Consider the following 23,415-nt stretch of genomic DNA (forward strand, 5'->3'; position numbering starts at 1 on the left):
ATGATAAAGGGTAAAGTTGATTTCAATTTTTTGGGGGTAAAACTTCAAGGTTTTCCTGATTGGTTCTTCCAGGATTTAGCAGTGGGTTAAACAAGATCACCACATGTAGCTTTTGGTTTGTAACATATTTTCTGTTATCAATAACCACAAAATATTTTAGGTCTAGTTATACAACTTAGTAACCGTCTCATTTTACAGACATTTTCCTTTTTCTTGAAGCTTGTCTGATTTCTATTCAACAACAAACTTCCTGGTTGAGTGAGTGAAAGCAATTTAGAAACTAAATCTTCTTGAAGCACGATTCATCTTGGGCTCAGCTGTAATTGTGCTTTAAGTTTTGTGAAGAAAAATAATTACACAAATTACATTTGAGTTGTAGAATTGTTCACGTCTATAAAAAAAAAAAAAACTTTTGAAATGCAACTGCAACAAAAGTGTCAAATAGGTAATATAGGACTGAGTGTATGAATGTGTCCTTACAGCAGCTGTTCATGTCCTTTTGACTCCTATCAAATCTGTTTTCCAGAAGTTGCTTTATGTTAGAGCTCACTTTCCTTTGGGTTAAGCTGCACTACGCCGCAGTTCCGTTTGAAAGCCCAACATTTATAAACCAAGCTAAGTTTTTCTGAAAACTTTGCGTTGATGCACCACATGTATTGGTCCAGGTTTTCGCTACAACCTACGTGCTTGTAATATTTAACAAGAACACGTTATCACGTAGACTCTGGCTGTTGTGCTCGCTTCCACAGACCGCGGAGAATTTAAGTGCCGCCTTCTGTTCTCTGCGGTTTGAACTCGCGTTAAGATCTCTCGAAATGAACCCACCTCAATAAAGAATGGATCTGAAAGCACAAAGAGCCCAAGAACTTTGTTTTAAAGAAACTCGCTGACTTCACAATGAGTGAGAATTACATTTAAACCATTTCATCCCAAAGATGTGTATTATTTAGATTCCCACTAATTGCAGACCTTGCATTTTGAATCCATCTTCCATTTCTTTCTCTGTAATTATTAATGTTCCTGCTATTCTGCTCTGCCTTCTCTCACTCCCTCCACCTTGAACAAACCGCTCCTCCATTTTTGAGATAAAGTGGATTTAATGAATAAAGAAATAGCATTCTGAGGGTGGGGTGGGGGAGGGGATCATCTAAGAAATCTGATTAACCTCCAATCCTCCAACTTCTGATTGGACTATTAAATACTGGGTGAGACGTGTAAATTCAATGAATCACTTTAGTGGGACATTTGGCGCTCCAGATTGCTGTGTGTTACCTGACCCCGCTCCTCTCCAGAGTATCTTTGCCTTATAGAGATGGACTCTCCACACACCCGTTTAAACCCGCATACACACACATAACCCCCCCTGCTGAGGCAGCAAGTGAAGCAAAATAACTCACTCTGCCACACAATCGCTCCTCTTCCTCGCTCTAGGCTCTGACTGCTTTATTTCCCAACTTTTTTTTTTCCCTCCCCCTCTCTCTCTCTCTCTCTCTCTCACTCTACCTCTCTTTCTCTCCCCTCTGCCTCCTCCTCTGTATTTTTTCCATACCACCGCCACTCCACTAAAACAAGAGCCAGCGATGGTGAATTGCTTGACCTTTCTCATTGTGTGGTGGTGTTTTGTTGTGTGGTCTGTGTCGACTCGGCTCAGCCCCATACATCAGGAGAGGTTTGTTATTCTGGACACCTTTGTTTTGGTGAGAGTTTGAAATGTTGCGGTGTGTATAACAAGCTGCCTCGCTAGGAATTATTTACAAATGCAGGAATGATTCATGCTTCAAAATGCACGCAAAAAAAGAAAAAAATGTTTTAAGAAAAGGCTTTCTTTAAGACACATTGTTTTTTTTACTGTACAAAATGTTTTATAGTTTTCACAAAATACATTTAGAAAGCTCCATTTTAAATAAAATTAAATTGAAATATTTAAGAGACAGCGTGTTTTATCTCAGAAGCAAAGCTCAGACGTAAACCCCGGTATGTGTCCATGTTCTACGTACACACTGAAACAAAAACGCAAAACTCAAAAAAAGAGCATGGTGACAGATGATGCTAGAAAAGAAAACAAAAATAAAACCCATCCCATGGTCTTTAATTATAAATAAGGACTGTTCGACTGCAGTCTTCGAAGCCAATGTAGTTGAACAAAATGTGCTTACAAAATTTTCCAACACAAAACTAATATCTTAAAAAAAAAAAAAAAAAAAAAAAAACAGAATGAAAGAAACATTGTGTTCCAGATGAAATACAAAGGCTTTGGTCTGTTTTACAATCAACAATGATTAGATCTGATATGTACTTGTAAACAACTGCCAAACACTTAAGTTTAAAACTCTGTCAAGCAATGTTTAATCATAATTATAGGAATTAAATATTTCTAGTTGCACATTTTTTTTATGACCATAGGACACTATATTACAACTATACCTAAGAGACAAATTGTACCTGACCCTAAAGAAATGTATTTCATGATGCATGGAACATTTATAGAATATTCTTGGGAATGTAAAACTGAAATTGACTTTTATTGGAGAAATCTTTCTGGAAGATTTCCGAAAAAAAGGGAAGACAAGTACTTTACATTTGGACATTAACAAACTGGATTATATCGAAGACGCAGTCAACCATTTACAGAATACAGGTGTTTGGGGTGGGGGGGGAAGGAGGCGTGGAGGGGGCAGAGGGGGGTCTCGCTGCACCTGTTTTCCACGCGTAATGTTCTCGGTGGTAATCTAAAGAATCAATCCAACCACAGAAGCAGGAGGTCCAAACTTGTGTTGCAAGCTGTGCCGTCTTTGCACGCTTGGAGCTGCTGATAGGATTCCCAGTCTAATAAATGCAAGGCCTTGTATCAGAGGCCGAGACCGCCGCGGCCTCAGTGGGTGGATCGACTTGGAGTTTTCCTCCACCGAATATCCATTCGCAACAAATAGGACCAATAAATAGTTTTCTCTTTTTTCTTTTTTTTCTGTCACAGTAAGAATCTTCCTTCCAGCTTTTTTCGTCTTTAATGATATGCGTCCAGAGACCATGCAAAAGGCTGGTAGAAAGTCTCGATATAAGCAGATTAAAAGATAGTCATGGCAGATTCTCTCAGCTTCTCCTTTAGCAAAAAAAAAAAAAGAAGAAAAAAAGAAAGAAAAACCAACATGGTTTTGTAGCAATCCTTCTATCAGTACTTGATCTTGTTTTTTCTTTTTTTCATATTAACATACAAATGGCCATTTACAAACACATCAGAGAAAAAAAAGGGAAACAATGACTGAAGTTGGAAATAGAAAAAGAACAGATAAGTTTTTGTTCCATAAAAATTTAACACCGGGCACTTTACAGAGGTCCATATTTTCTTTCTGCCTCTCTCCACTGTTGGTCTCTCTCTTCCAAGTCCTCGTTTGAATGTGCCTAGAGCTACACAACAGCACACTGTCCCAGCGGGGGGAAACAAAGCCCAGACGTCCCAAGGCTCTCCCAGAGTCCCTCTCGTTCTTTCCTCTCCTGTCTGCTGCCTCTTCCTCAACCCTCTCGCGCCTTTTTCTTTCCCCCTTTCTCTCCTGTGCCATGTATTTGTGAGGAGCACTGCCGGAGGGCGATGGTGGAGTGGGTGCTTACAGGGTGAAGTAGCTCTTCTCTCTACTGTAGTCTTGACCAGTACTGAGACATGTCAGGCTCGCTCCCTGGGACTTGGACAGGGACAGACACTCCAGGAGAGATGAGTCCTGCAGAGACGAAAAAGAAATGAAGAAACATAATACAGAAATCCATCAGCAAAGAGGTGAAGTGTCTTCAAAGGTCGTAAGTAGCTGAGTGGATGCACCGTTTGCAGTCAGAGGTGACACCGGGACAGAGTGTTGTACTTTAAAAGCTTGTAAAAATGAGCGGAGGGTGGGGGGCTGCGGTGAGTCACAATGCTCTGCACACGGCCGCTCTCTGAAACGCTCGCAAGCTCGATAAATTGAGGCCGTGGCAATGGCATTTAAACAGAGAGAGTACAACAGCAAATGAATCAAATTAATTAGCAATTTAGCACAGAGGAAATGTGGTTATGCATGATTAACTCTTCATGACTATAACCGGTATGTATGGCCCTCTGAAACAGCACCCTAATGGGGTGGAACTAAACTATGTGCCGGAGTCGTGGGGCTGACATGATGGCCTAGAGTGGCAATGAAATGAGCAGGGCTCACACTGCTGCAGGAGAGAAAATGATTTGATATTGACCCCGGGACGTTTAAACGATGGAAGTCTCTCAAACAGACAGGATGGGAAGGTAAAGCTGCAGCGACAGATCATGAATCAGAGATGGCTATGAAGTACCCCCTAATTACAGGAGAGGTGGCAGATATTTCACAGTGCTGCGATTAGCTCCCATACGAATGTTGTTGGTAAACAATAAACTTTCTGCCTACCTGTTGAGGTGGTACCAGAAGTGGTCATTGATTGGCTGTTCATATGTGCCTGCATATGAGGGGGCGTGTATGTTTCGTAGCTCCGCCCGTTCACAGGCGGACTGGTAGGCAGCATGCAGGAGTAAGAGGAGGTCTGGCTGGGCTATAAAAACGAGGAGAAAATTATTTATTAGCTTAGCCAACCATATTTTCAGCTCAGCAGTCTGTAACAGCTTTTATGCTGCAGTTTGTTATATTTCCCTGTCATGAAAGCCATTCTTTCTTGCTCTTGTTTTTTTATTTTTTATTATTATTTTTAATGTTTCTTATGAAGACTTTTAGGGTGTCTGTTTGGACTTACTTCAGGTGTGTTTGTTTTCAGACTTACAATAAACCTGCATCATCCTAAAACCTGAACTGAAAGTTCCTATGCACTTACTTGCATAGGTAGATTGTTGGCCATGGTGAAGCTGGGCATGGGGGGCAGCGCGCTGTAGGTGTTTGTTAGTGCAGAATCAGGCCTGCCAAGCATTGACCCCGAGGTGAAAGACACTGTAAGGAGATGGAGAGAGAGAAAAAAAAGGTTAAAAACAACAGAAACTGTGCTCATATGCACACATTGGTCAACAGAGCTCGTCTCATTCGTGGTCTCGTTCAACATGCTGATGGGCCCAGAGAAATACTGTACAATACTTCTCAGGTGACTGACTTTTGAGCACGAGCTTCAGCTCTGCTGGTGTGCTCTCCTGCCTGATTCTGCAATTACACAGACAGTCTGTGAACTTTTACTCAGTCATCCATTAAAAGAGAAGCACAGCTTTTCTTCAAGTGTACAACCCCCCTTTACTATATCACTCCACTCAAACTATGACTCGTTTACTGTTTAGTGATATTTCAGACAGATTTTGTCTGGATTCTACCAGTAAGTGATAGAGTGTGTCACTGTATAAGTTTTGGACATTTATTTGATTAGTGTGTATGTGTTTTGGAAGTAGCCCCAACATTTTGGAGTGATCTTGTCAGTTCTACATGAACGTCTTGGAAAACTATAATTTCACTTTAGCTTAAAGAGTCGGTTTACTGTTTGTCAGCCAGTTAGGACATGCACGCGCAACCCAGTCTCAAATGTGTTGGCATGTGACAGTCCTCGTTCTCAACTTTTATAGTCTATTTTTAATCAAAAACTAGCTTCATGGTGCAATTTTGCATGTGGAAACAGCTACCATATGCAATTACAAATGTAAATGTAGTCTTTCCTTTATAGTTTCCTTCAGGCCAGATAGACTTTTTGGTTTTTCTTTGTAATTTTAAAAAGTGGATCTTCAGGAACATTTTTTGTGGTAAGTTGATCCCAGAATTTTAACCACAGCGCAAAATACAAGGTATAAGAAAAAGAAAAAAAAATATTCCACCTGGGAAATATTAAAATATTTATCAAACTGAAGAGTTTGAAGTTGTGTGTGTGGTGGGCCTACCCGGTGTGGTGGGCTGAGGGATGGCTTGGTAGACGCTGGTGCTGAAGCTGCTGCTGATGGGAATGTGACTGGAGGAGTTATTGGCCTGTCGACGCTGGTTCCGCAGCTTCTCCTCTCGCCTCCACTTTGCTCTTCTGTTTGAGAACCATACCTTCGATAAAAAAAAAAAGAAGAAAAAGTAAATAAATAAATTACTACATATATGGGGGTTTTTTCCCAAAAGACAGAAACCCCAAAGAAGAATCTTATCTGCAAGCTTTCACAAGTGAACAAAAACAAGTTGTTGTGAGCCGTACTTGTATTCTTGCTTCGGGCAGGTCGATTTTCGCCGCTAGTCTTTCCCGTGCGAAAACATCTGGATAATGCGTTCTCTCAAATTCTGTAGTAGAACAAATCAATCAAACGAAAACATGAGTAAAGGCTAGGTTATTTGTCTTCCCCTCAGAATAAATTCACATGGTCACCACGAACATATCGGCTGCTATTATTTCATATGATACGAGTTTGACAAAATAATTTGCTGATATTTTGGACCTTTTTCCAGCGCCTCGATTTGCTCCTGCGTAAAAGACGTGCGGTTCCTCTGCAGTTTTCTCTTGAGCTGCAGACGCATCTGCGTCTCCTCCGAGTCTTCGCCGTTCGAGCTGATGGAGTTCGTGTTTTCTCCTGCGCCGTCCTGCTGTTGGCAGCCATCTGAGAGCAGAGGAGGAAAGAAGGAGGAGGGAAAAAAAATCGTTAATGGAAATATACATTCATTTAATCTAATTGAATAATTAATTATCTTGTTGCATGAGCCTACAGCTAATTGTACAGAGCGCTGTGCTACATCATTAATTAAGCCCCCCTTTCCCTCCACATCATGGTTAATTTAATTCCGAATTGGAGGAATTATTGCAATTTCTTCCTAGTGTTGCCAGATTATTGACGAGTGCCGACGTGAATGAGGCTAGCGTAAAAAAAAAAAAATCTGTTTATAATGTGTTTATAAAATATTGTGGGAAAAACAAGATGGCCCTGCGCACTTATCGTCTCCCAACAATGGTTTGTGTTCTCAAAAGGTTAAGAGAAATGTGTCAAGAAGTGGCGAGCCTCCTTTCAGAGCCTATGAAATGTATTAAAACCACAAAACTCTGCGCCTCCCCCCTCCCCAACCCCAACCCATCCCCTCTGTTTTCTAGGACAGAGCAGCGCTTCAATGGTCGCTCCCATATGGGCGTTGGTAGAGCCATTGAGGTGACCACCAACTTTTGAATAGGAGAAGACGCTTTTCAGAATGATACAATGCCTCCAGGAGTAAGGGGAACCATTAAACTATGGACACAGCCAGGGACGACCAGCGAGCCCTCGGTGGGTGTAATATATGGGAGGAGGATGGGGGGAGGGGGGTGACAAAAGGATCCTCTCTCTGTGGAGGCGCGCAGGCTATAGTGCTCCGGCATTGTGCGTACGAGGATCCTAGTCAACAGAGCTTTGAGTCCAGTGTGTTAACCCTTATCCACTACCATCATTAATCACGTCCCCCGGCCAGCTACACGCCAGTCAGGATTTCTGTCTTCAATTGGAAACAAATGAGTGAGGAGAGAGCATGCAACCCCCTGAACAACCCGAAATAGGGCCAATCTATTCACTGCCCCTGCTTGTCCGCGGTGGGCCCAAAGGCCCCTTCAGATGCAGGGCGAGGCTTATCGACTAATGTCTGTCTTGTTGTTGGACATCATTATCACACCGAGAAGTTAATGCGAAATTAAGCAGCGGGTGAGCCATTGGAGGGAGGTTTATGTAATATCTCAACGATGGCGTCAAAACGTGCCTCCTTTTTTCTTTTTCTTTTTTTCTTTTTTTGCACTGACGTTGGAACAAGCGCAGATCCATCCCTGCACGCCACAAGCCACATCAAGTAAAATGTGTCTATTTGGTGATAAATTCGAAATTATCTGTAAGCAAATATTGACGTGTTCACTTGGGCCGAAACATATAGCAAATGTTTCAATACGTGAGTCAGTGGAGGACATCTGATGTTACTTGACAATTTCCCCTGCTGCATAATGGACAAGGTATTCATCTATAGACCAACAGTTTGTGTCCGCGCTATTTGTTTCTTCGCTCCGGATAATCCACAAAAAAGAGCGAATGTGCAGCTATTATCCGTCTGCCAGACCCACTGACGCTCGGATGGGATTTTGTTTTCTTTATAAAAGCGCTGGGAAATAAACTCATTCTTTAGTATCGCGGTGTCTCAACCAGTCAGGCGGAAAAGCAGCAGCAGCAGAAGAAGAATAAAAAAAAGGGAGATACCGAACCAATTGCGGCACCTTTCAGCTGCTGAGGCTGGATCAAAACACTCTTGAGAAACCGCTTAATACTGAAAGAGAAAGTGAGAGACTAAATCCTATAGACGGGATTTGGAGCCATATAGGCAGCGAAGGAGAAGGAGAAAGGGATGAAAGAGGGCGATCGGCACCGAGGTTTTTATTCGTCAGTCTTTGGGATATAGAGCTGTCTTCTGTTTGGGGCCCCTGTCACTCTCAATGTAACCTTTCTATGTGTTCAGTCCGCTTGACTGATGGAAAACATATTTTAGATCCCCTGAGACAAATACTTGAAGGGTCGGTGATAATATTAACAACATAGATTATTATTATTATTATTATTATTATTATTATTATTATTATTATTATTATTATTATTATTATTATTATTATTATTATTATTATTATTAATAATAATAATGAGGTTAATTAGGATACTGTCATATTTTAGATCGAATGTAATAATGATAAAACTAACTTTTATTCTTATTATTATTATTATTATTATTATTATTATTATTATTATTATTATTATTATTATTATTATTATTATTATTATTATTATTACATTACTGGGCATATAATGCTCGTAATTCTATGATAATATGCAATTTATAAGTACATACTATATATTTGTATGCGTACATTTAATATAAAGAGCCATTTTCAATATTATATAATAATATAATAAATAAAATTATTATTTATACTAATAAATAATAATAATAATAATAATAATAATACTTATTATTATTATTATTATTATTATTATTATTATTATGTAACAATAATAATTATTTTTATTATTGTCATTATTATTATGATTATTGTTATAATCATAATAATGTTTAATAAATTGTTTTACTGCGTGGTGACAAGCCCACATATTGAAATTGTCATTATATAAATTCTAATTTCCTCTGCATTTCTGAAATCCCCACTTGCATTTCCGCCTTGAGGTGCGTGTAAATCAAACACAAATAAAATACTTCCTTGTTTAATTTGTTCGATTTTTTTTTTTAAACACACATTATCTGTTACGTCCGATCTTTTCTGCACAAAGTTAGGCCTGTAATGCGCAGGCCCAACACCACCGAAGCCCTCTGAAGTGGAGCGTTTCCACAGCAGCCCCACCATCCATCTCCACGCTCCTGCGTGTTGCCATAATGAGACACAAAGCCCCCCTCTAATGAGCAATTACACATAGTGCGGGCCGTTCCCATAACCAATCATTGCGTGTGAAGGAAAACATTCCTTTGTACTGATATCCGCGCACACCGCTCCGAGCGCTGCCTCCGCCTCCTCATCAGTGGAAAGGGGGAGGAAGTGCAGGGCTGTTGGATGGACACCTCTGCTGAAAGGACAAGCCGTTGTCACGCACATCCATGTCTGGGACAGTGGAGGCATTCAGTCTGCATGTATGGCCTTCAGCTTCCTCTAATAGAAAACCCTTAATTGATGGACTTGTTAGGGAGGGTGGAGGCTTACAGTACCTGCTCGCAGACAAAGTGGCATGGCAGCTCTTTCTAAATCTAATCTGCAAATCAAATATATTAGCGACTTGACCACATCGATAAGAGCTGGAGTGTCCGGTTTTATCATTGTAATTATCAGAAGGAGACTGGAAGTCGCGTGCGTCAAGGTGTCTCTATCGCCACTGCGTGATGATAATGAGGCTCACCTTGGTTGGGCTGCCCTGGCACTGATGTTCCGGGGTACCAGCCTGGCCGGGTCCCCCAAGTTCCTGTCTGACCGTTGAGCATTCTCAGCTTGTCATACATGCCATCTGCGCCCATCTGTTGCTTTTCACTCGCCAGGTTGCGGAGGACTCTGTTTATTGATGACACCTGAATGACAAATTACATATGATCAAACTGAGGATCCGAGTCAGAGGAGGAACTGCAAAAAAATAAAAAAATTAATAAAATAAAAAAGGTGTTCACTGTGTTCTCAACATGAGAGCGTGAAAGATTTATAATCTTTAAATTTGGGGAGTTTTAAATGCGCACAAATGGTTCCTGCTCGGTTGGCGCATGTCAGGGGGGATTTCATACTGTACTGCCCCTCCACTTTGAAACGCGGTGCATTTAATAAGACTGAATGGTTGGATGCCCATCTCTTTTTCCTCCACTGCATGGGAAAAAAAGTCACTTCATGTGGCAAATTAAATCATGCACACAACTTCCAGTCAGTGCACTTACGCTGGGTATGTTGTCGTTGGTGCAGATCCCCTCCGACAGCAGCCGGTCGCGGATCTCCCAGGCAAAGATCGACGGACACTCCCGCTTGTACTGCGCGATTTTGGCGACCACCTCCGGAGTGGCGACGCGGGGCTTGCTGCCGCCTATCGCTCTCGGTCTTATGGAGCCAGTTTCATAATATCTGCCCAGGATCTTGCTCACGCAGCCGTTGGACACCTGGACGGGGAACAAAAGACACAATTCACATACATTATTTATGACTATTAATGGAATGTCTATGATGGCTCAAATAATTTTCACCTTTTCACTGTCCAGCACTTGGACTTCATCATGGGTCTACAAACACAGAAAATATGCCTTCAATTGTACATTAGGCATTTTTCTATATAATAGCAGGCAGAGTACTTTTCTCTTTGTTGTTGTTGTTGTTGTCGTCGTTGTTCGCGGTCTTAATTAAATTTGCAGTGAGCAAATTATATTACTTTATTGCCTTGAAAGGGACAGAAAATCCGCGTTTTACATGATCTTTTAGGATCATTTCCATTCTGCTCCAAGAGATCATTTTCAGACTGCGGACAGAGTCTGCATAAAGATTTGATACATTTTTACTTAGGAAATAAAAAAAAATAAAAAAAATCAGCAACACAAGAAAAACTAAAATCTCACCTGCAGTATCCTGGAGATGTCGCAGGGTCGAGCGCCGCTATGAGCAAGTTCAACTATTTTCTGCCTGGTGGAATCCGGCAGCGGTCTGCCATTAACAAACACACCACCAAGCTGGTTTACGCCACTGTGACCTACATGGAGACAAAAGCGTCGGAGTCATCACATCACAGCGCAGCGTGGCAACAGAAGCAGATTTAAAAAACAAAAAAACAAAAAAAAACAACAACAACAACAACTGTGTGATAAAGAAGCACAGTGATTTTCATGTAATGGTGAGCAGGGTGGCTTAAAGCGTACAGGGTAACCGAGGTAAAGATGCAACATAAAGGCAGCATACGGTCAAACTGAAAGAAAACCTTTCCCCACAAGAGGTGTTCCAGGGCTGCTCTCCTCTGATAGCAAACAGAGCACAGTTATACAGCGGCTGACACATGCAGAACAGGAGTCAGAGGACAGCAGCGTCACACAAACCAAGCCGAAACATCATAATTGGGGAACAGAAATCAAATTTGCACGATCAGCTGCCTGCAGACAAATGCGACCAACCTTTTATCAAACCAGCAAACTTCTCCATCCTGCCACAAAGACCAGCACTTCACCCAATATCAAGCTTCTAAAATGATAATCGACATCCCTCGCAATGTCGTTTTAAAATGACGGAATGGCTGCAATTCAGTTAAAACGCAGCATTTCTTTTCAAACGAGAGGCGATAAATCCGAAATCTTTGCTGTAGAAAAAATGCGCAAATAAGGTGATAAGCATTGAAATGCAAACTTCCAAATAACATTTTTGTTGCAATGTCTTAAAAAAACTAATAGCTTATTTAAAAATAAAATAAAATGAAATAAAAATTCCTTAAGCTTATTTTATTGCACTGCTGTAAAGCAAAGAATAAACCCGCAAACCTGAAGCCAAATGGGAAAGCTGACTCCCCGGAGTGCCTGCGCTGCGCTCTGATTCTCCGCTCCCTTCCCCTGCGCTGCCGCCCGGTGCATTGACTCCGGGAGCAGAGGCTCCTTAGCAATAAATAAGCTCCAAATATAGAAGAGGGGGAAAATATGATGAGCCTGCCTGACATTTGTCTTTAAAATAAAGCTAGCTGCACGTCAAGTTTGAGCTTAATTTCTGGAAATGGGCGGAAGTCGCCTCGGATCATGCATGGGAGGCTAATTGAAAAGATCAGTTGGAGCACTTGTGGCAGGCATGTCACTTTATGACACCGCTCCGCTTTTGAAAATCGCATCGTCACGACAAATAGTAGCATGATAAAACGACCCTTTCTGTCTGCATTTGGATATCACTCAGACAAAATTGGACGCTACTCGTTTACCCTCCGAGGCAGACTTCGTTTTAAGGTGGCCAGGGGCTACGCGCGGTCACAGAAACGAGGGCGCGCCTGGATTCTTAACATATTAAAAGTGACATGCAGTTTTTTTTTCCTCCCCCTTGTTTGTATTTGACAACAAATGCTCACAGCCACTGCAGTCCTGTTGTGTGCAGTCGGTGGGTGTCTTTACTCTGCGCTGTGCAACATCCACTCGACAATGAGTGCAGACTTTATTTATGCTATGAGACGAAAAAAAAAAAAAACACATATCCCTTTCATACTTGACTGGATGCAAACCTGTTTAACTGAGCAACATATCCCTTTTGGCCGCAACGTGTAATAATCTCCCAGCGTGGATCTGATTGATGGTAAATCCATTATCATCCCTCTTGCTCTTTTGGTAATTCCAGGATTAAGTGGAATTAATGGACTTCTTATGATGAAATTGGCCCATTCCAACATTAAGCTGCGCTGCTTCTCCTCCGCCGCTCCATCACCTCTGATTTATGCCTATCATATAAATCCTCCTGATCAATAAAACCGTCAGATAAGGACGACACATAAAAACCAAACTCTCTCCGTGGTTCTGAGGTTAAGTCTTAATCATGGCGGCAATTCCCTCAAGTGGCCGCAGTCGATCTCGCCCGCTGGCGCTGATTACGCGCCCTTGTATTCTATTGCAAGTCGACTAATAGGAAAACATATGGTGTCAATTTGGACGCTCCCCACCATATACACCCAGGAGTTATTAGCACAAAAGCCGGCGAGGCCGCCGCGACCTTTAGACAACCCAAAGGGCCGGGCCGAGTGATATCTCCTCGGCAATTCGCAGCAGACATCACACGCCAAGCCAGGGGAGCATCCCATTAACATCAATCCGCAGCAAAGCAGGAGCGCAGGGGTGTTTGTACACAGCTTTGATAAGGCCGCCCCCCCATCATCTCTTGTAAGTGACAAACAAGAAAAAAAAATAAATAAATCATAATAATAATAAAAAAATCCCACCACTTCAGCTATCCAATATGTTTGGATTAAAATGCGCACAGATTACAGCACAGACATCGAGGTATATGGAGAATAATGTAATAAAATTATTCCACACACCTTCATCACAGATGTCATACACCTCTTGTCCAGCAGCAAGAGAGAAAATGTTTCATGTTTATCCTTCTTATGTTTCAACACACACACACATACTCACACACGCACACCAGGAATAAAACTTTAAACAGCTTCATCTTTTGCTTTTTCTCCCCCCACTACCCAGGACAATATTCTTATTTATTATTTATCCCCGCTCTGAGCCTACACCGGTTAGAATATGAACATTTCTACTTCCTTTTTTCTTCTTCTTCTTTTTCTAGTTCATGCTGTCTGTGCTGCAGAAATATATGGACTAATCTACATAAGACATTATTGCCATTCCCCGTGTTTCATGCGGGGCTCTTTTCCCTGCGAAGCTCATCTCGTATGCAGCCCTGGCAGCCAGCTCTAACGCTAATGCAGACGGCTGTGCAATTATTTAATACCAACTCAAGCATAAACAAAAAAAAAAAAAAAAAAAAAAAAAAAAATCTCCCTCTCGACCCACCCCCTTCTATTCTCTCCTCATTTCTCTCTCTCCCTCTCTCTCTCTAGAGAGACATGGCGTGCGATTAACTTGTTCAATAATAACTTTGCCTATACATATCATTGCAAAATAGGTGTAACAAAATAATAAATTAGCTGCAATGAAACGAGCATCACATGGCAAACATTTCTTCCCTCATGCAAATTTCTGCAAGCACACATAATTTTATTTTATTTTATTTTATTTTTTTGAGAGTGCAAACATGTCAGCGGTTGTTGCTTCCATGCAACCACGTTAAGAAGCTGCGGCTGTAATGAGGACTGTCACAATAAAATGGAGATATATGAAAACAACTTACTGTTCTGCATCATTGAGGCTACGCCAGACTCCCACGTGGCTTGGTTGTGGTATTCTAAGCATCACAAGGAGATAACAAATATGGTTAGCATCAAATTTAGGACTTTCCTATAAAAATGTTCATTTCACTTGCTTTTTATACGTTCTAGATTTTTTTTTTTAAGGATTATTAAAAATTGTTCCCATTTTTTTTTTCGATTTGAATTTGGCAGCTGCCTTTTCTTGTTCTCTTTTATCTGTTTTTCTTTTCTTTTTTAACAAATACAGATGCAAAAGTAATGTATATTTGTTTTACATCCTGAGTGCATGTTTATATTTATATATTCATATATGTGGATTTTAATTAAACTTGCCTGGAAACAGAGTTGACTGTCCACTCTATAACAATTTAGTCAATCATCTGCCGCTTTCACTACTTAATGTCTCCCTATAGGACAGAGCAGAACAACACATTAGCACAGCAGCAGCTACACTGATCTGCTCAAACCTAACAGTCTACATTCCCCCTCGCTCCCCACCTCCCTCCCCAACTTTATTTACAATTAATCTGAATCCGGTTGCCAAGCAAATGACTTATAATTGACGTGAGACAACATGCGTGTCAGCACCTGTCAAAATAAACTCAAACTAACCACCAGTGGGCCTATAACTCTTTTTGCAGCACTTTTCCTTTCAGTGCTTTTATTTTGTGGGGCTTTAAACAAAGAAATCAGCTCTCATCGTCCCAGCAAGAGGCCTTTAAACACTCCCCCCACCCCTTACCCCTACCTCCCTTAAAAAAAAAAAAAAAAAAAAGACTTGATGTAGGAACTGTACAGTGACACACGTTGTCTACCTCGCCTCATTGCTTTGCAAAAGTGCAGAGCAGGAGGGGGTACAGAGCTGGTGTACAAAGCCTGCTGGTCTACCCCAACAATGCTGCGTCCCCTCCTCTCTGCATATACCTCCAACTCCGGGGTGAAAACTCGGCCTTCTCGACTAGAAACACGCAACTAAAACACACCAACAAGTTCAGATTAATACAAAGAGCCGGAGGCATGAATCCACCCCCTCCGGGAGCATTCACACACACACACACACACACACACACGCACACACTCCTCTCCCTCTCTCTCTTTCTCTCTCTCTCTCTCTCTCTCACACACACACACACACACACACGGCCGTGACCCCGCTGCCGCTGGTGCGTCAATGCTGGTTTTGTTTGCCCTGCTCTCATAGATCTGGGTTGGGAGATATAAATGTTTTTTTCTTTTGTTGTTGTTGTTATTTTTCAAAAAGTAATTTCTTGTTCTAAATATTTGGTGGTTGTTCGGTGCTGCTGGTGCGGGTTGTAAAGCGGTTTTTTAACGACACAACAGCGCAGTGGGGCGCTCAATTGGAAAAGACAAATGCCGTAAAGAAGCTATTGAAAAAGAGAGAGGGGGGACACAGATAAAAAAAAAAAAAAAAAAAAAAGGGGGCCAGGCCAGGGAGAAGTCTGAAGTTTTCATTTTCTCCCTCCATGTGGAGCTGTGTTGTGTGCAAAGAGAAAGGAGGAAAAGGGGGAAAAAAGGAGGCTCCACAATCCTTGTCTCTCATAGACATGCGTGTATAGGCCGAGACTAGACTGGGAAGACGCAAGCAGGGGCCACCATTACTTTCAGATTATAACGTGTTTTAACAAATAAGCTGTTCGGTGATTAATCAAATTCAAATTCCTTCACACTGACCCACGTTACTCATCAGTCAGCAGATAAATCTTAAAAATATATATTTATGCATACGCAATTAACAATTCAAGATGTACTCATTTAAACGTAGTGCTTTGCATCTAGACAGTATAAATAAAATGGTTTCATTGAGGTTTTTTTTTTTTTTTATCGCCCTATAAATGCGCTTGCTGTTTAGTCTGTAGCTTTCAGGCTCCATATAAAGGCCCGAGTGGTTAATCATTTATTTAGGGTCGAAAGCTCAAACGTTGTTGTTCCTGGGGGTTAACTAGGACCTAATCTGCATTTCTTTCCCTGTCGTAATCCGGAACAACAATGTCTTAATTCAACATGCGTTATTCTGGCGGCTGGACGCTGCGCTCACAACACAACACTATCATATACAACCGGTCCACGTAAGGCCAAAACTCAGGCCGAACATGCAGAAGAAAATATAGCATTTTATTGGTTGTTGTTGTTAAAATAATTATATCTGCTGCTACAAATGCATTAATTAATATGTTTCTGGTTTTATTTCATGGCTTAATTTATTTCATAATCAAAAATGTATTCATAAATTAAATCAAAGTACTTTAAAAAAAAAAAAAAAAATCAATTCTCATGTTTTAAGAAACTCGCTTGAAAGCAGCAGCAGTTCCACATTTTTTTATTTTTTTTCAAATTATATTTTAAGGATTTATTTAATGGGGATTATTTGGTGAGCTTTTATAAGAGACACTTTATATGTCCTTACTCCTAAAATAATAAAAACCAGATAATATTAGAAAGTTCCAATTGCTTACAGGTCACTAGAAGAGCACGTAAGGATGGGAAGTTTTTTTTTTTTTGGTTTTTTTGTTGTTTTTTTTTAAGTGGAACACAAACAAACCAACCATCTTCCTGAGTACGTGATGTTTTAAATACTTTATTTTATTTTCTTGAATTTATTTTTAATCTGAAAGAAGGCGCTTCTATCACTCGCCTGCATGAATCAATCTGACACCTTTCCTCAACGGGTCATCGCGCTCCATTCCCCAAGATGACCACTGACTGTCCTGGCTCATCGTGGTTTGTTTTGTTTTTTTTTTCCTTCTTCTTCTAATTATTATTAAATAATTATTATTTTTTTTTTAAATTGTACTTATTTTCTTTTCCCGTCTCGTGTGCTGTCATAAATAAGCGGTAAGCTATCCATGGACGTAAACGCAACAAAATAAAGTTATTCCCCACTTTATTTTGACGGAAATAAAGTGGAGCGTAAAATACGACAGAAGCGCTGAAGGCGACTTGGACTTTTTGAAAGAGTCCAAACAGAAGACAGCGCGGTCCACAGCCACAGGTTTACCACTAATCATCAAGCTAAAGCTGAAAATATACTACTTTAATAATAATAATAATAATAATAATAATAATAATAATAATAATAATAATAATAATAATAATAATAATAATAATAATAATAATGGAGAAACTTATAATCAAAATCTCACCTTTTTGGGGCATCCTCCGTCCTTTTTAAACTATAGGCTGTAGAGCCCCGCTCTCCACACCAAAATAATAGGAGGGGGGGAGGAAAAAAAAAAGAGCAAAAAGCCAAAAAGCCGACCAGGATTTGAGTGTCTCGCTCTCCCCCGGAACTTTTGAAGAGGAAAAATTAGTTTCCAATGGTCTTCGGCGGAGACGGAGGGGATATCCCTGCGAAGGAGACAGAGATTGACAGTGAACTCAGATGTCAGAACGCACGGAGTTTGGCGCTGGATGTGCGCTGGCGTGTGAGAGAGCGAATGAGAGAGTCGGGATGAGGGAGAGTGGGGAAGAGAGAGACGAGGGAGGGTGGAAGGGGAGGAGGCGTGGAGGGGGAGAGAGAGAGACAGAGAGAGAGAGGGAGAGAGCGATGGTGGAAAGGAGGTGGGGGTAAAGAGAATGAACACACCTATGCTGATTGGTGATGGAACAAGTGTATTAATGTTATGTGTTCCTGGTCGGCTGTGCGCGCTTCGTCTCTCCTCTCCTTTCCTCTCCTCGCCTCCCTTCGCTGCTCTTCACTGGCCCATTAGCGCGACCCGACCTCTGTCATCATCCCCCATATAAACACTTTCCCCCCTGCACCACAGCCAAAGCGGGAAACAGGACTGAGCCACAGCGACGGAGTAGAAGAAGAAGAAGGAATAGGAGAAGAAGAAGAAAAGCAAAAAGGGGGCAGAGAGAAAATCTCGAGTCTTTCCCAACCCACTAATTTCTGCAGCCCACGAACGCAAATGCACCCGGTGCACACTTGCTGCAAATAAGCAGCTGCAAAGACAAAAAAAAAAAAAAGAAATTAAAAGAAAAGAAAAAAAACGTCTATTCCTCTTCCAGGGAATCTAAGGCATGCTCGGCTCCAACCTGAGGCTTGACGGTGCTGCAAAGAGGTGGGAGGGGAAGAAGTGGACAAATGGGGGAGAAGCTGGCGGAACCCACGGCAGTGGAGCAGCGCACACGTGAATGTTGGAACTCGTAGCACCGAATTAAAACCACAAAGAACAGCAGCGTGACTTTCTTAAAAGAGTCGATGCGATTAAAATCACGGAGATCCATACATATTGTTTTTTTTTGTTTGTTTGTTTTTGTTGTTGTTGTTGTTGTTTTTCCCTTTGCAGATGTTGCTCATGAGCCGCAACAACTAAACTAGTTTAGTTGTTACGGCTTCTGCTTCTAGAACAAAATAAAACGTTATTGTTTCAAAGTTTTAGAGGCGTCACTCACTGGCACGATTTAAGTTTCCCATCTTAAATCGAACTATTGTAAGATAAAACCTCACAGCTTTCACTCTGGAAAAAAAATCCCCACCACGTGCTTTTGTTTATTCTTTTGGAGCATCACCATCTCCCCTCCCGAACAGCCATAGCCCTCCTGTCAACAAGGAGCGCCATGCGTAAAGAGCGCGGCCCTTTAGGCAAGCTCGGCTGCGTTTTATGGGGAGGTGGGGTGGCGGTGTTGAAGTGAGAGGGGGTGGGCTTGGGGAGGAGGGGGGGGGGGGGTTCATTTGCGACGTCACTCCCGCTTCCTGACAGCGAAGAGCACGCGCGTAAATAAAGTAAAGCAAATGACTGCGTAGCCATGGCCACACGCTCCCCGTAACTGCACCGGCTGAATGACTGGACCATTACCGCACACCTCAGCGCACCCAAAAGCAACCCCTCTGCGCCATGTGTCCGAGCGTAAACTCTGAGCTCTCTGGGAGGAAGGAAGGCACCCCAGAAAAAAAAGGACGGGGGCGAGGACAGGGGAGGGGGGGGCGGGGGGGGGGAAGAGAGATGTGAGGTTTGTGTGCTGGCTGAGGTCAAAACTAAAGCAAAAAAAAAATAATAACTGAGGGTGCCTCAGAGAGGGCCAAATGACGAGAGAGGGGAAGAGCATAAACAGGGGGAGGGGGAGGAAATTTTTTTCTACTTTTCTTTTTTTTTTTTTTAGGGATGGGGGCCACGAAATGAAGTCATGGGGGCCTACACTTGACTTTTTTTGACATGTGAAAAAGTAGGAGAAGTCAAAGCTCATCAATAAAACACTTTGGAGGTGAAAGAGGGCTCCCTAACAACCATTGCATTCCTGACTGCGGGTTCAATGAGTAGACAAACGACTCTGCCAGAGAGAGAGAGAGATAGAGAGAGAGAGAAGGGAAGGGAAGGAAAGGGGATGGAAGGGAAGGAGGTGAGGGTTTGCCCGGCTTGAATGGGGCCCTCAGTGGGCCGGCGAGATAATGAGCTGAGAAGACCGGCTCAAACTGTCACCGAGGGTCCCGTGGTGAGGAACAACACTCTGGCCAGTGCTCCCTCATCAAACAACCCGTAAACTAAACGAGCACATTCATCTGTTTCTCCTTGCTGCTTTGTTTCTTCTTACTCAGACTGGTGGTTCAGCCGATGGGCCCGCCGTGAATGCTCGCAGCTTATATCATCTAAAGAGGGGGTGGAAGGGTTGTGTGTGTATGTGTGTGTGTGTGTATGGTGGTGGTGGTAGTGGGGTGGGGGTTCCCTAACATTTTTACGTCAGTGACCCCTCCTATTAGACATGCATTAGACCAAAAACACCCCCTCACACACTTTGTCTCACATACACACACACTACCGTTTCTCCCTCACCTCTTCCTCCTTCTAGTCAGGAGTTTGTGCCATTAGGGGGACCTCGACTTGGTTCCAAATTAAACTGTAGGAGGAGCTAAAGATTCACTCAGCTACACTGCTTTGAATAATTTACACTTTCCAAGAGTTTGGATGTATTAAAGTAAGACATGTTAAAAGGGATAAAGACAATTTTCTATATCCGCAGTGTTATTTTTGAAAGAGAGCTCCAGGAGAACTGTGAGAGGTTGGAAAGTTTTTCTTTTTCTTTTTTTTTCTTTTCTTTTTTTTAAAATCCATGTAGGAACCGTTTTAAAGTCTCCAATTTGATTGTTCAGAGGGTCGCAGAAATGCATGGGGTTTTTTTTTTCTGCAAAACTCAAATGCACACTTTTGTTGTGCTAACTTTAGTGCCACTCACTCGTCACAATCTGCAGCTGTCAAACAAAACAAAACAAAACAAAACAAAATGCACGCCACTAACCTGGCTGTCTTCGCCTGACAGACAGATTCCCCGGTGAGAGTGTCAAGTAGTTTTCTTTGGAAACAATGCCTCCAGTAGGTTATTGGTTTCTTTTTTGGTTAAGCTGTAAATCCGCTCTAAGAGCTAATTCGTTGTCTCTCCACTCTCAAGAGGTTTCTGTAATCTTTTCTTTTCTTTCTTTCTCTAAATCTTCCCAGATACATCAATCTGTGTCAAGCCTAGTGGAAATAAAGCAATTTTTAAAATATTTTAGCTCATATCAGCTTCTTTTTTTATTATTATCATTTCAAGTTTTGTAACTGATAAAGTTCATTTAATTGCTGTAAATGAAATACTGTATAAAATGAACAAATAATTGAAGAAGAGGGTGGGGGTGATGTTGGGAAAAGCAATTAGCCCAATTCGGATTAGCAGCAACTAATGTCACAGGCCTTGAAAGGAAACCCTAAGCTGCTCGCCATTTCCCCCGGAGGCATTGCAGTATTTGTATCCTCTAGAAACTTTTAAATACAAACAAGTGGAAAGAAAGAATAAATGTAAAAAAAAAAGAGAGATCTGAAGTGAAAACATTCCATTTTTTTTTTTGCTGAGGGGAAAGCAGATCTGTTGGAGAGTCAAGTAACCATGCTGGCTGATATGGGAGTTTTCCCAGCTGAACCTCACTGGTGAAGTTTTCAGATGTAAATTAGATCAAATTTAAGAAAACTTAGTTTACTGGATACACTTTTAAATATTTTTTTACTGTTTTAATAGAGTTGTTTGCCTTTTATGAAACTCCATTGGAGGTCACAGCATGTCAGGGGAAGACTGTCAGAAAAAGTGCAATTTTCACATACATATATATATATAAACTTTAATCCAATTAATACATTTCTATGTCTGCCATTTTACAGAAGTCTATCAGCTGAAAAAGCGAAGAGTTAATTTAAGAAAATTATTGCAGAATGAAGAAAACCGTCACATTATCTTCATATTTTAAATACATGTTATTGTTATATTTTTATATTTTTGTATTATCTAGAACTATTGAATCAAAATACCATTTTCAACACAGCGTTACGAGTATTAAAGAATATTCAGGACATCTAGATAAATTATTATTATTGTTATTATTATTATTATTATTATTATTATTATTATTATTATTATTATTATTATTATTATTATTATTATTATTATTATTATTACAGGAGTTGAAGTACTTGTAAAATAAGTCTCTTTTATGCATGTATAAATATGAATAATAAATATTTGCAGAACTTCGGCTGTCCTTCCTGTCACTGTGATTCATCAAACAGCCTCTGACTGACACGTTCACTCACTTCAACAAGACGCACGAGGACACCACGGTGGTTTTATTTGCATATGTCATTGACGCGTTGGATAAGTAGGATTCGGGCTTTATTCGAATAAATTGAACTTACGCTCTAAGATCTCATCAGTCCACATCAGCCAGGTTTTTGTTTTCTCCCTGCTTGGCGGCGCACGTGGAGCGCGACCAGAAACAGAGGAAGCTCCTTTAACTGCGCGCGACTTTTTTTTTTTTTTTTTAAATACTGAATTATAATAAGGAAATATAGCATAAAAAACCCGTTTTCCCGTTGTTTAAATGTTGCTCGTCTTCTCTTTATTGCGTCTTTTGTAGAAATTATGGTACGAGTAATTTTTTAAAAAATGATTTATACTGCGTTATGCTCCTTACATTTATACTATATTCTCTCAATATTAAATTGAATTTAGTTTAGTACGTTCATGTTTCTGCACAGGATGTTTCTGAAAAAGCACAAGGCTGAAAGCTGGGAGAAACTCCGGGACTGACGGAGTCACGGAGCAGCTCAACATGCGAGACAGGAAGAGACACAGGGGCCAGAAGAACCAGGACCTGAGGCGAGTAGTTTTCGAATATTATAGATGCAGATTTAATAAGAAGGTGTAGACCATTTTTCATTTTCCAAAGGCAAAAATATAACTTAACTTACAAATTCGCACAACTCATTCATTTTCGAAGCTCGTGTTGCCCTCACACGACATTCACTGAACCGGTCTAACGTCATTAGGTTCACAAGCACTACTTAGCGCCTCAAAGTATCCAAAAACTCAAACAAGCTGAGGAAGCATCGCTCCAAGACCCGCAGGTGAGAGATTCCGCTGCTGGACAGCGACATGTCCACCGAACTGGTCAACGGAGTCCGAGCAGTTTTCAACTCACCAGAGGTTTTTATGGAAACGTTAACAGCGCTTAAAGCGAGGATTAAATAAAAGCTGCATTAGTGACAACAAAAAGGAAATCCGCTCACTCTGATCAGCTCGTGTGGCTGATTATGGAGCAACATGTTAAGCACTATTTCTTTCTTTTCTTTATTTTTCTTCAAGTTGCGTCAAGGTTGTAAAAAGTTCTCGTCCTATAAAAGGAAAATACACGCATATTCTCCAGCAGCGTTTATGTCGTTCAGCATCAGAACTGATTAAAATATATGTATGGAAAGCTTTTTTTAAAAAACAAATTATTATTATTTATTTTAAAATGTAATTCAGCGAAACTCACCGGAGTGAAGGCAGCAGCGGTGTGTAACCGTGTATCCTATCCGTGTGTGTATATAAGTTCGCCTCGCCCCTCCGCCGGATTTCTCCTCAGAAACGTGTAACTCCCGAATCAAAAATAAAAAATAAAAAAAATCTGTCTACCTTCGGATCCGTCGTGGAGTTGAAATGTCAATGAGAGTGAGGAGGGCTGAGAAAATATGCAGCACTTACCAGCAACTTTCCCCCTTCAGCATCTGCCTGAAGTTGGCAGTGATTGGCTGGAGCGACGGCTCGACGTCACACCTTGGACAGGACGCGGTGGAGCGCAG

The 23,415-nt window shown here is 41.2% G+C and overlaps 1 protein-coding gene across 11 annotated transcripts; it reads right to left on the reverse strand.

Moving 5' to 3' along the window:
* Nucleotides 1-1,160: 1,160 nt before the first annotated feature.
* Nucleotides 1,161-23,413, reverse strand: pax6b (paired box 6b). 11 transcript variants are annotated; one of them, XM_044136739.1, is made up of 14 exons: nucleotides 23,109-23,413; nucleotides 17,470-17,674; nucleotides 14,290-14,343; nucleotides 13,466-13,489; nucleotides 11,034-11,164; nucleotides 10,668-10,703; nucleotides 10,368-10,583; nucleotides 9,848-10,013; nucleotides 6,392-6,550; nucleotides 6,154-6,236; nucleotides 5,858-6,008; nucleotides 4,822-4,934; nucleotides 4,404-4,545; nucleotides 1,161-3,713 (listed from the first exon to the last, which is right to left on the reverse strand). In XM_044136739.1, the coding sequence occupies exons 2-14, from the start codon at nucleotides 17,480-17,482 to the stop codon at nucleotides 3,628-3,630; spliced, it is 1,374 nt and encodes a 457-aa protein (XP_043992674.1). In that variant the 5' UTR covers nucleotides 17,483-17,674; nucleotides 23,109-23,413; the 3' UTR covers nucleotides 1,161-3,627. The 11 variants fall into 11 exon arrangements, with proteins under 11 accessions (XP_043992674.1, XP_043992681.1, XP_043992710.1 ...); XM_044136746.1 differs by lacking the exon at nucleotides 23,109-23,413 and adding an exon at nucleotides 17,913-18,913; XM_044136775.1 differs by lacking the exon at nucleotides 23,109-23,413 and adding an exon at nucleotides 14,642-14,715 and having other exon boundaries at nucleotides 17,470-17,748.
* Between the last annotated feature and the right edge of the window lie 2 nt (nucleotides 23,414-23,415).

This window comes from Gambusia affinis, linkage group LG02 (genome assembly GCF_019740435.1).
Source record: "Gambusia affinis linkage group LG02, SWU_Gaff_1.0, whole genome shotgun sequence".
NCBI lineage: Eukaryota > Metazoa > Chordata > Actinopteri > Cyprinodontiformes > Poeciliidae > Gambusia > Gambusia affinis.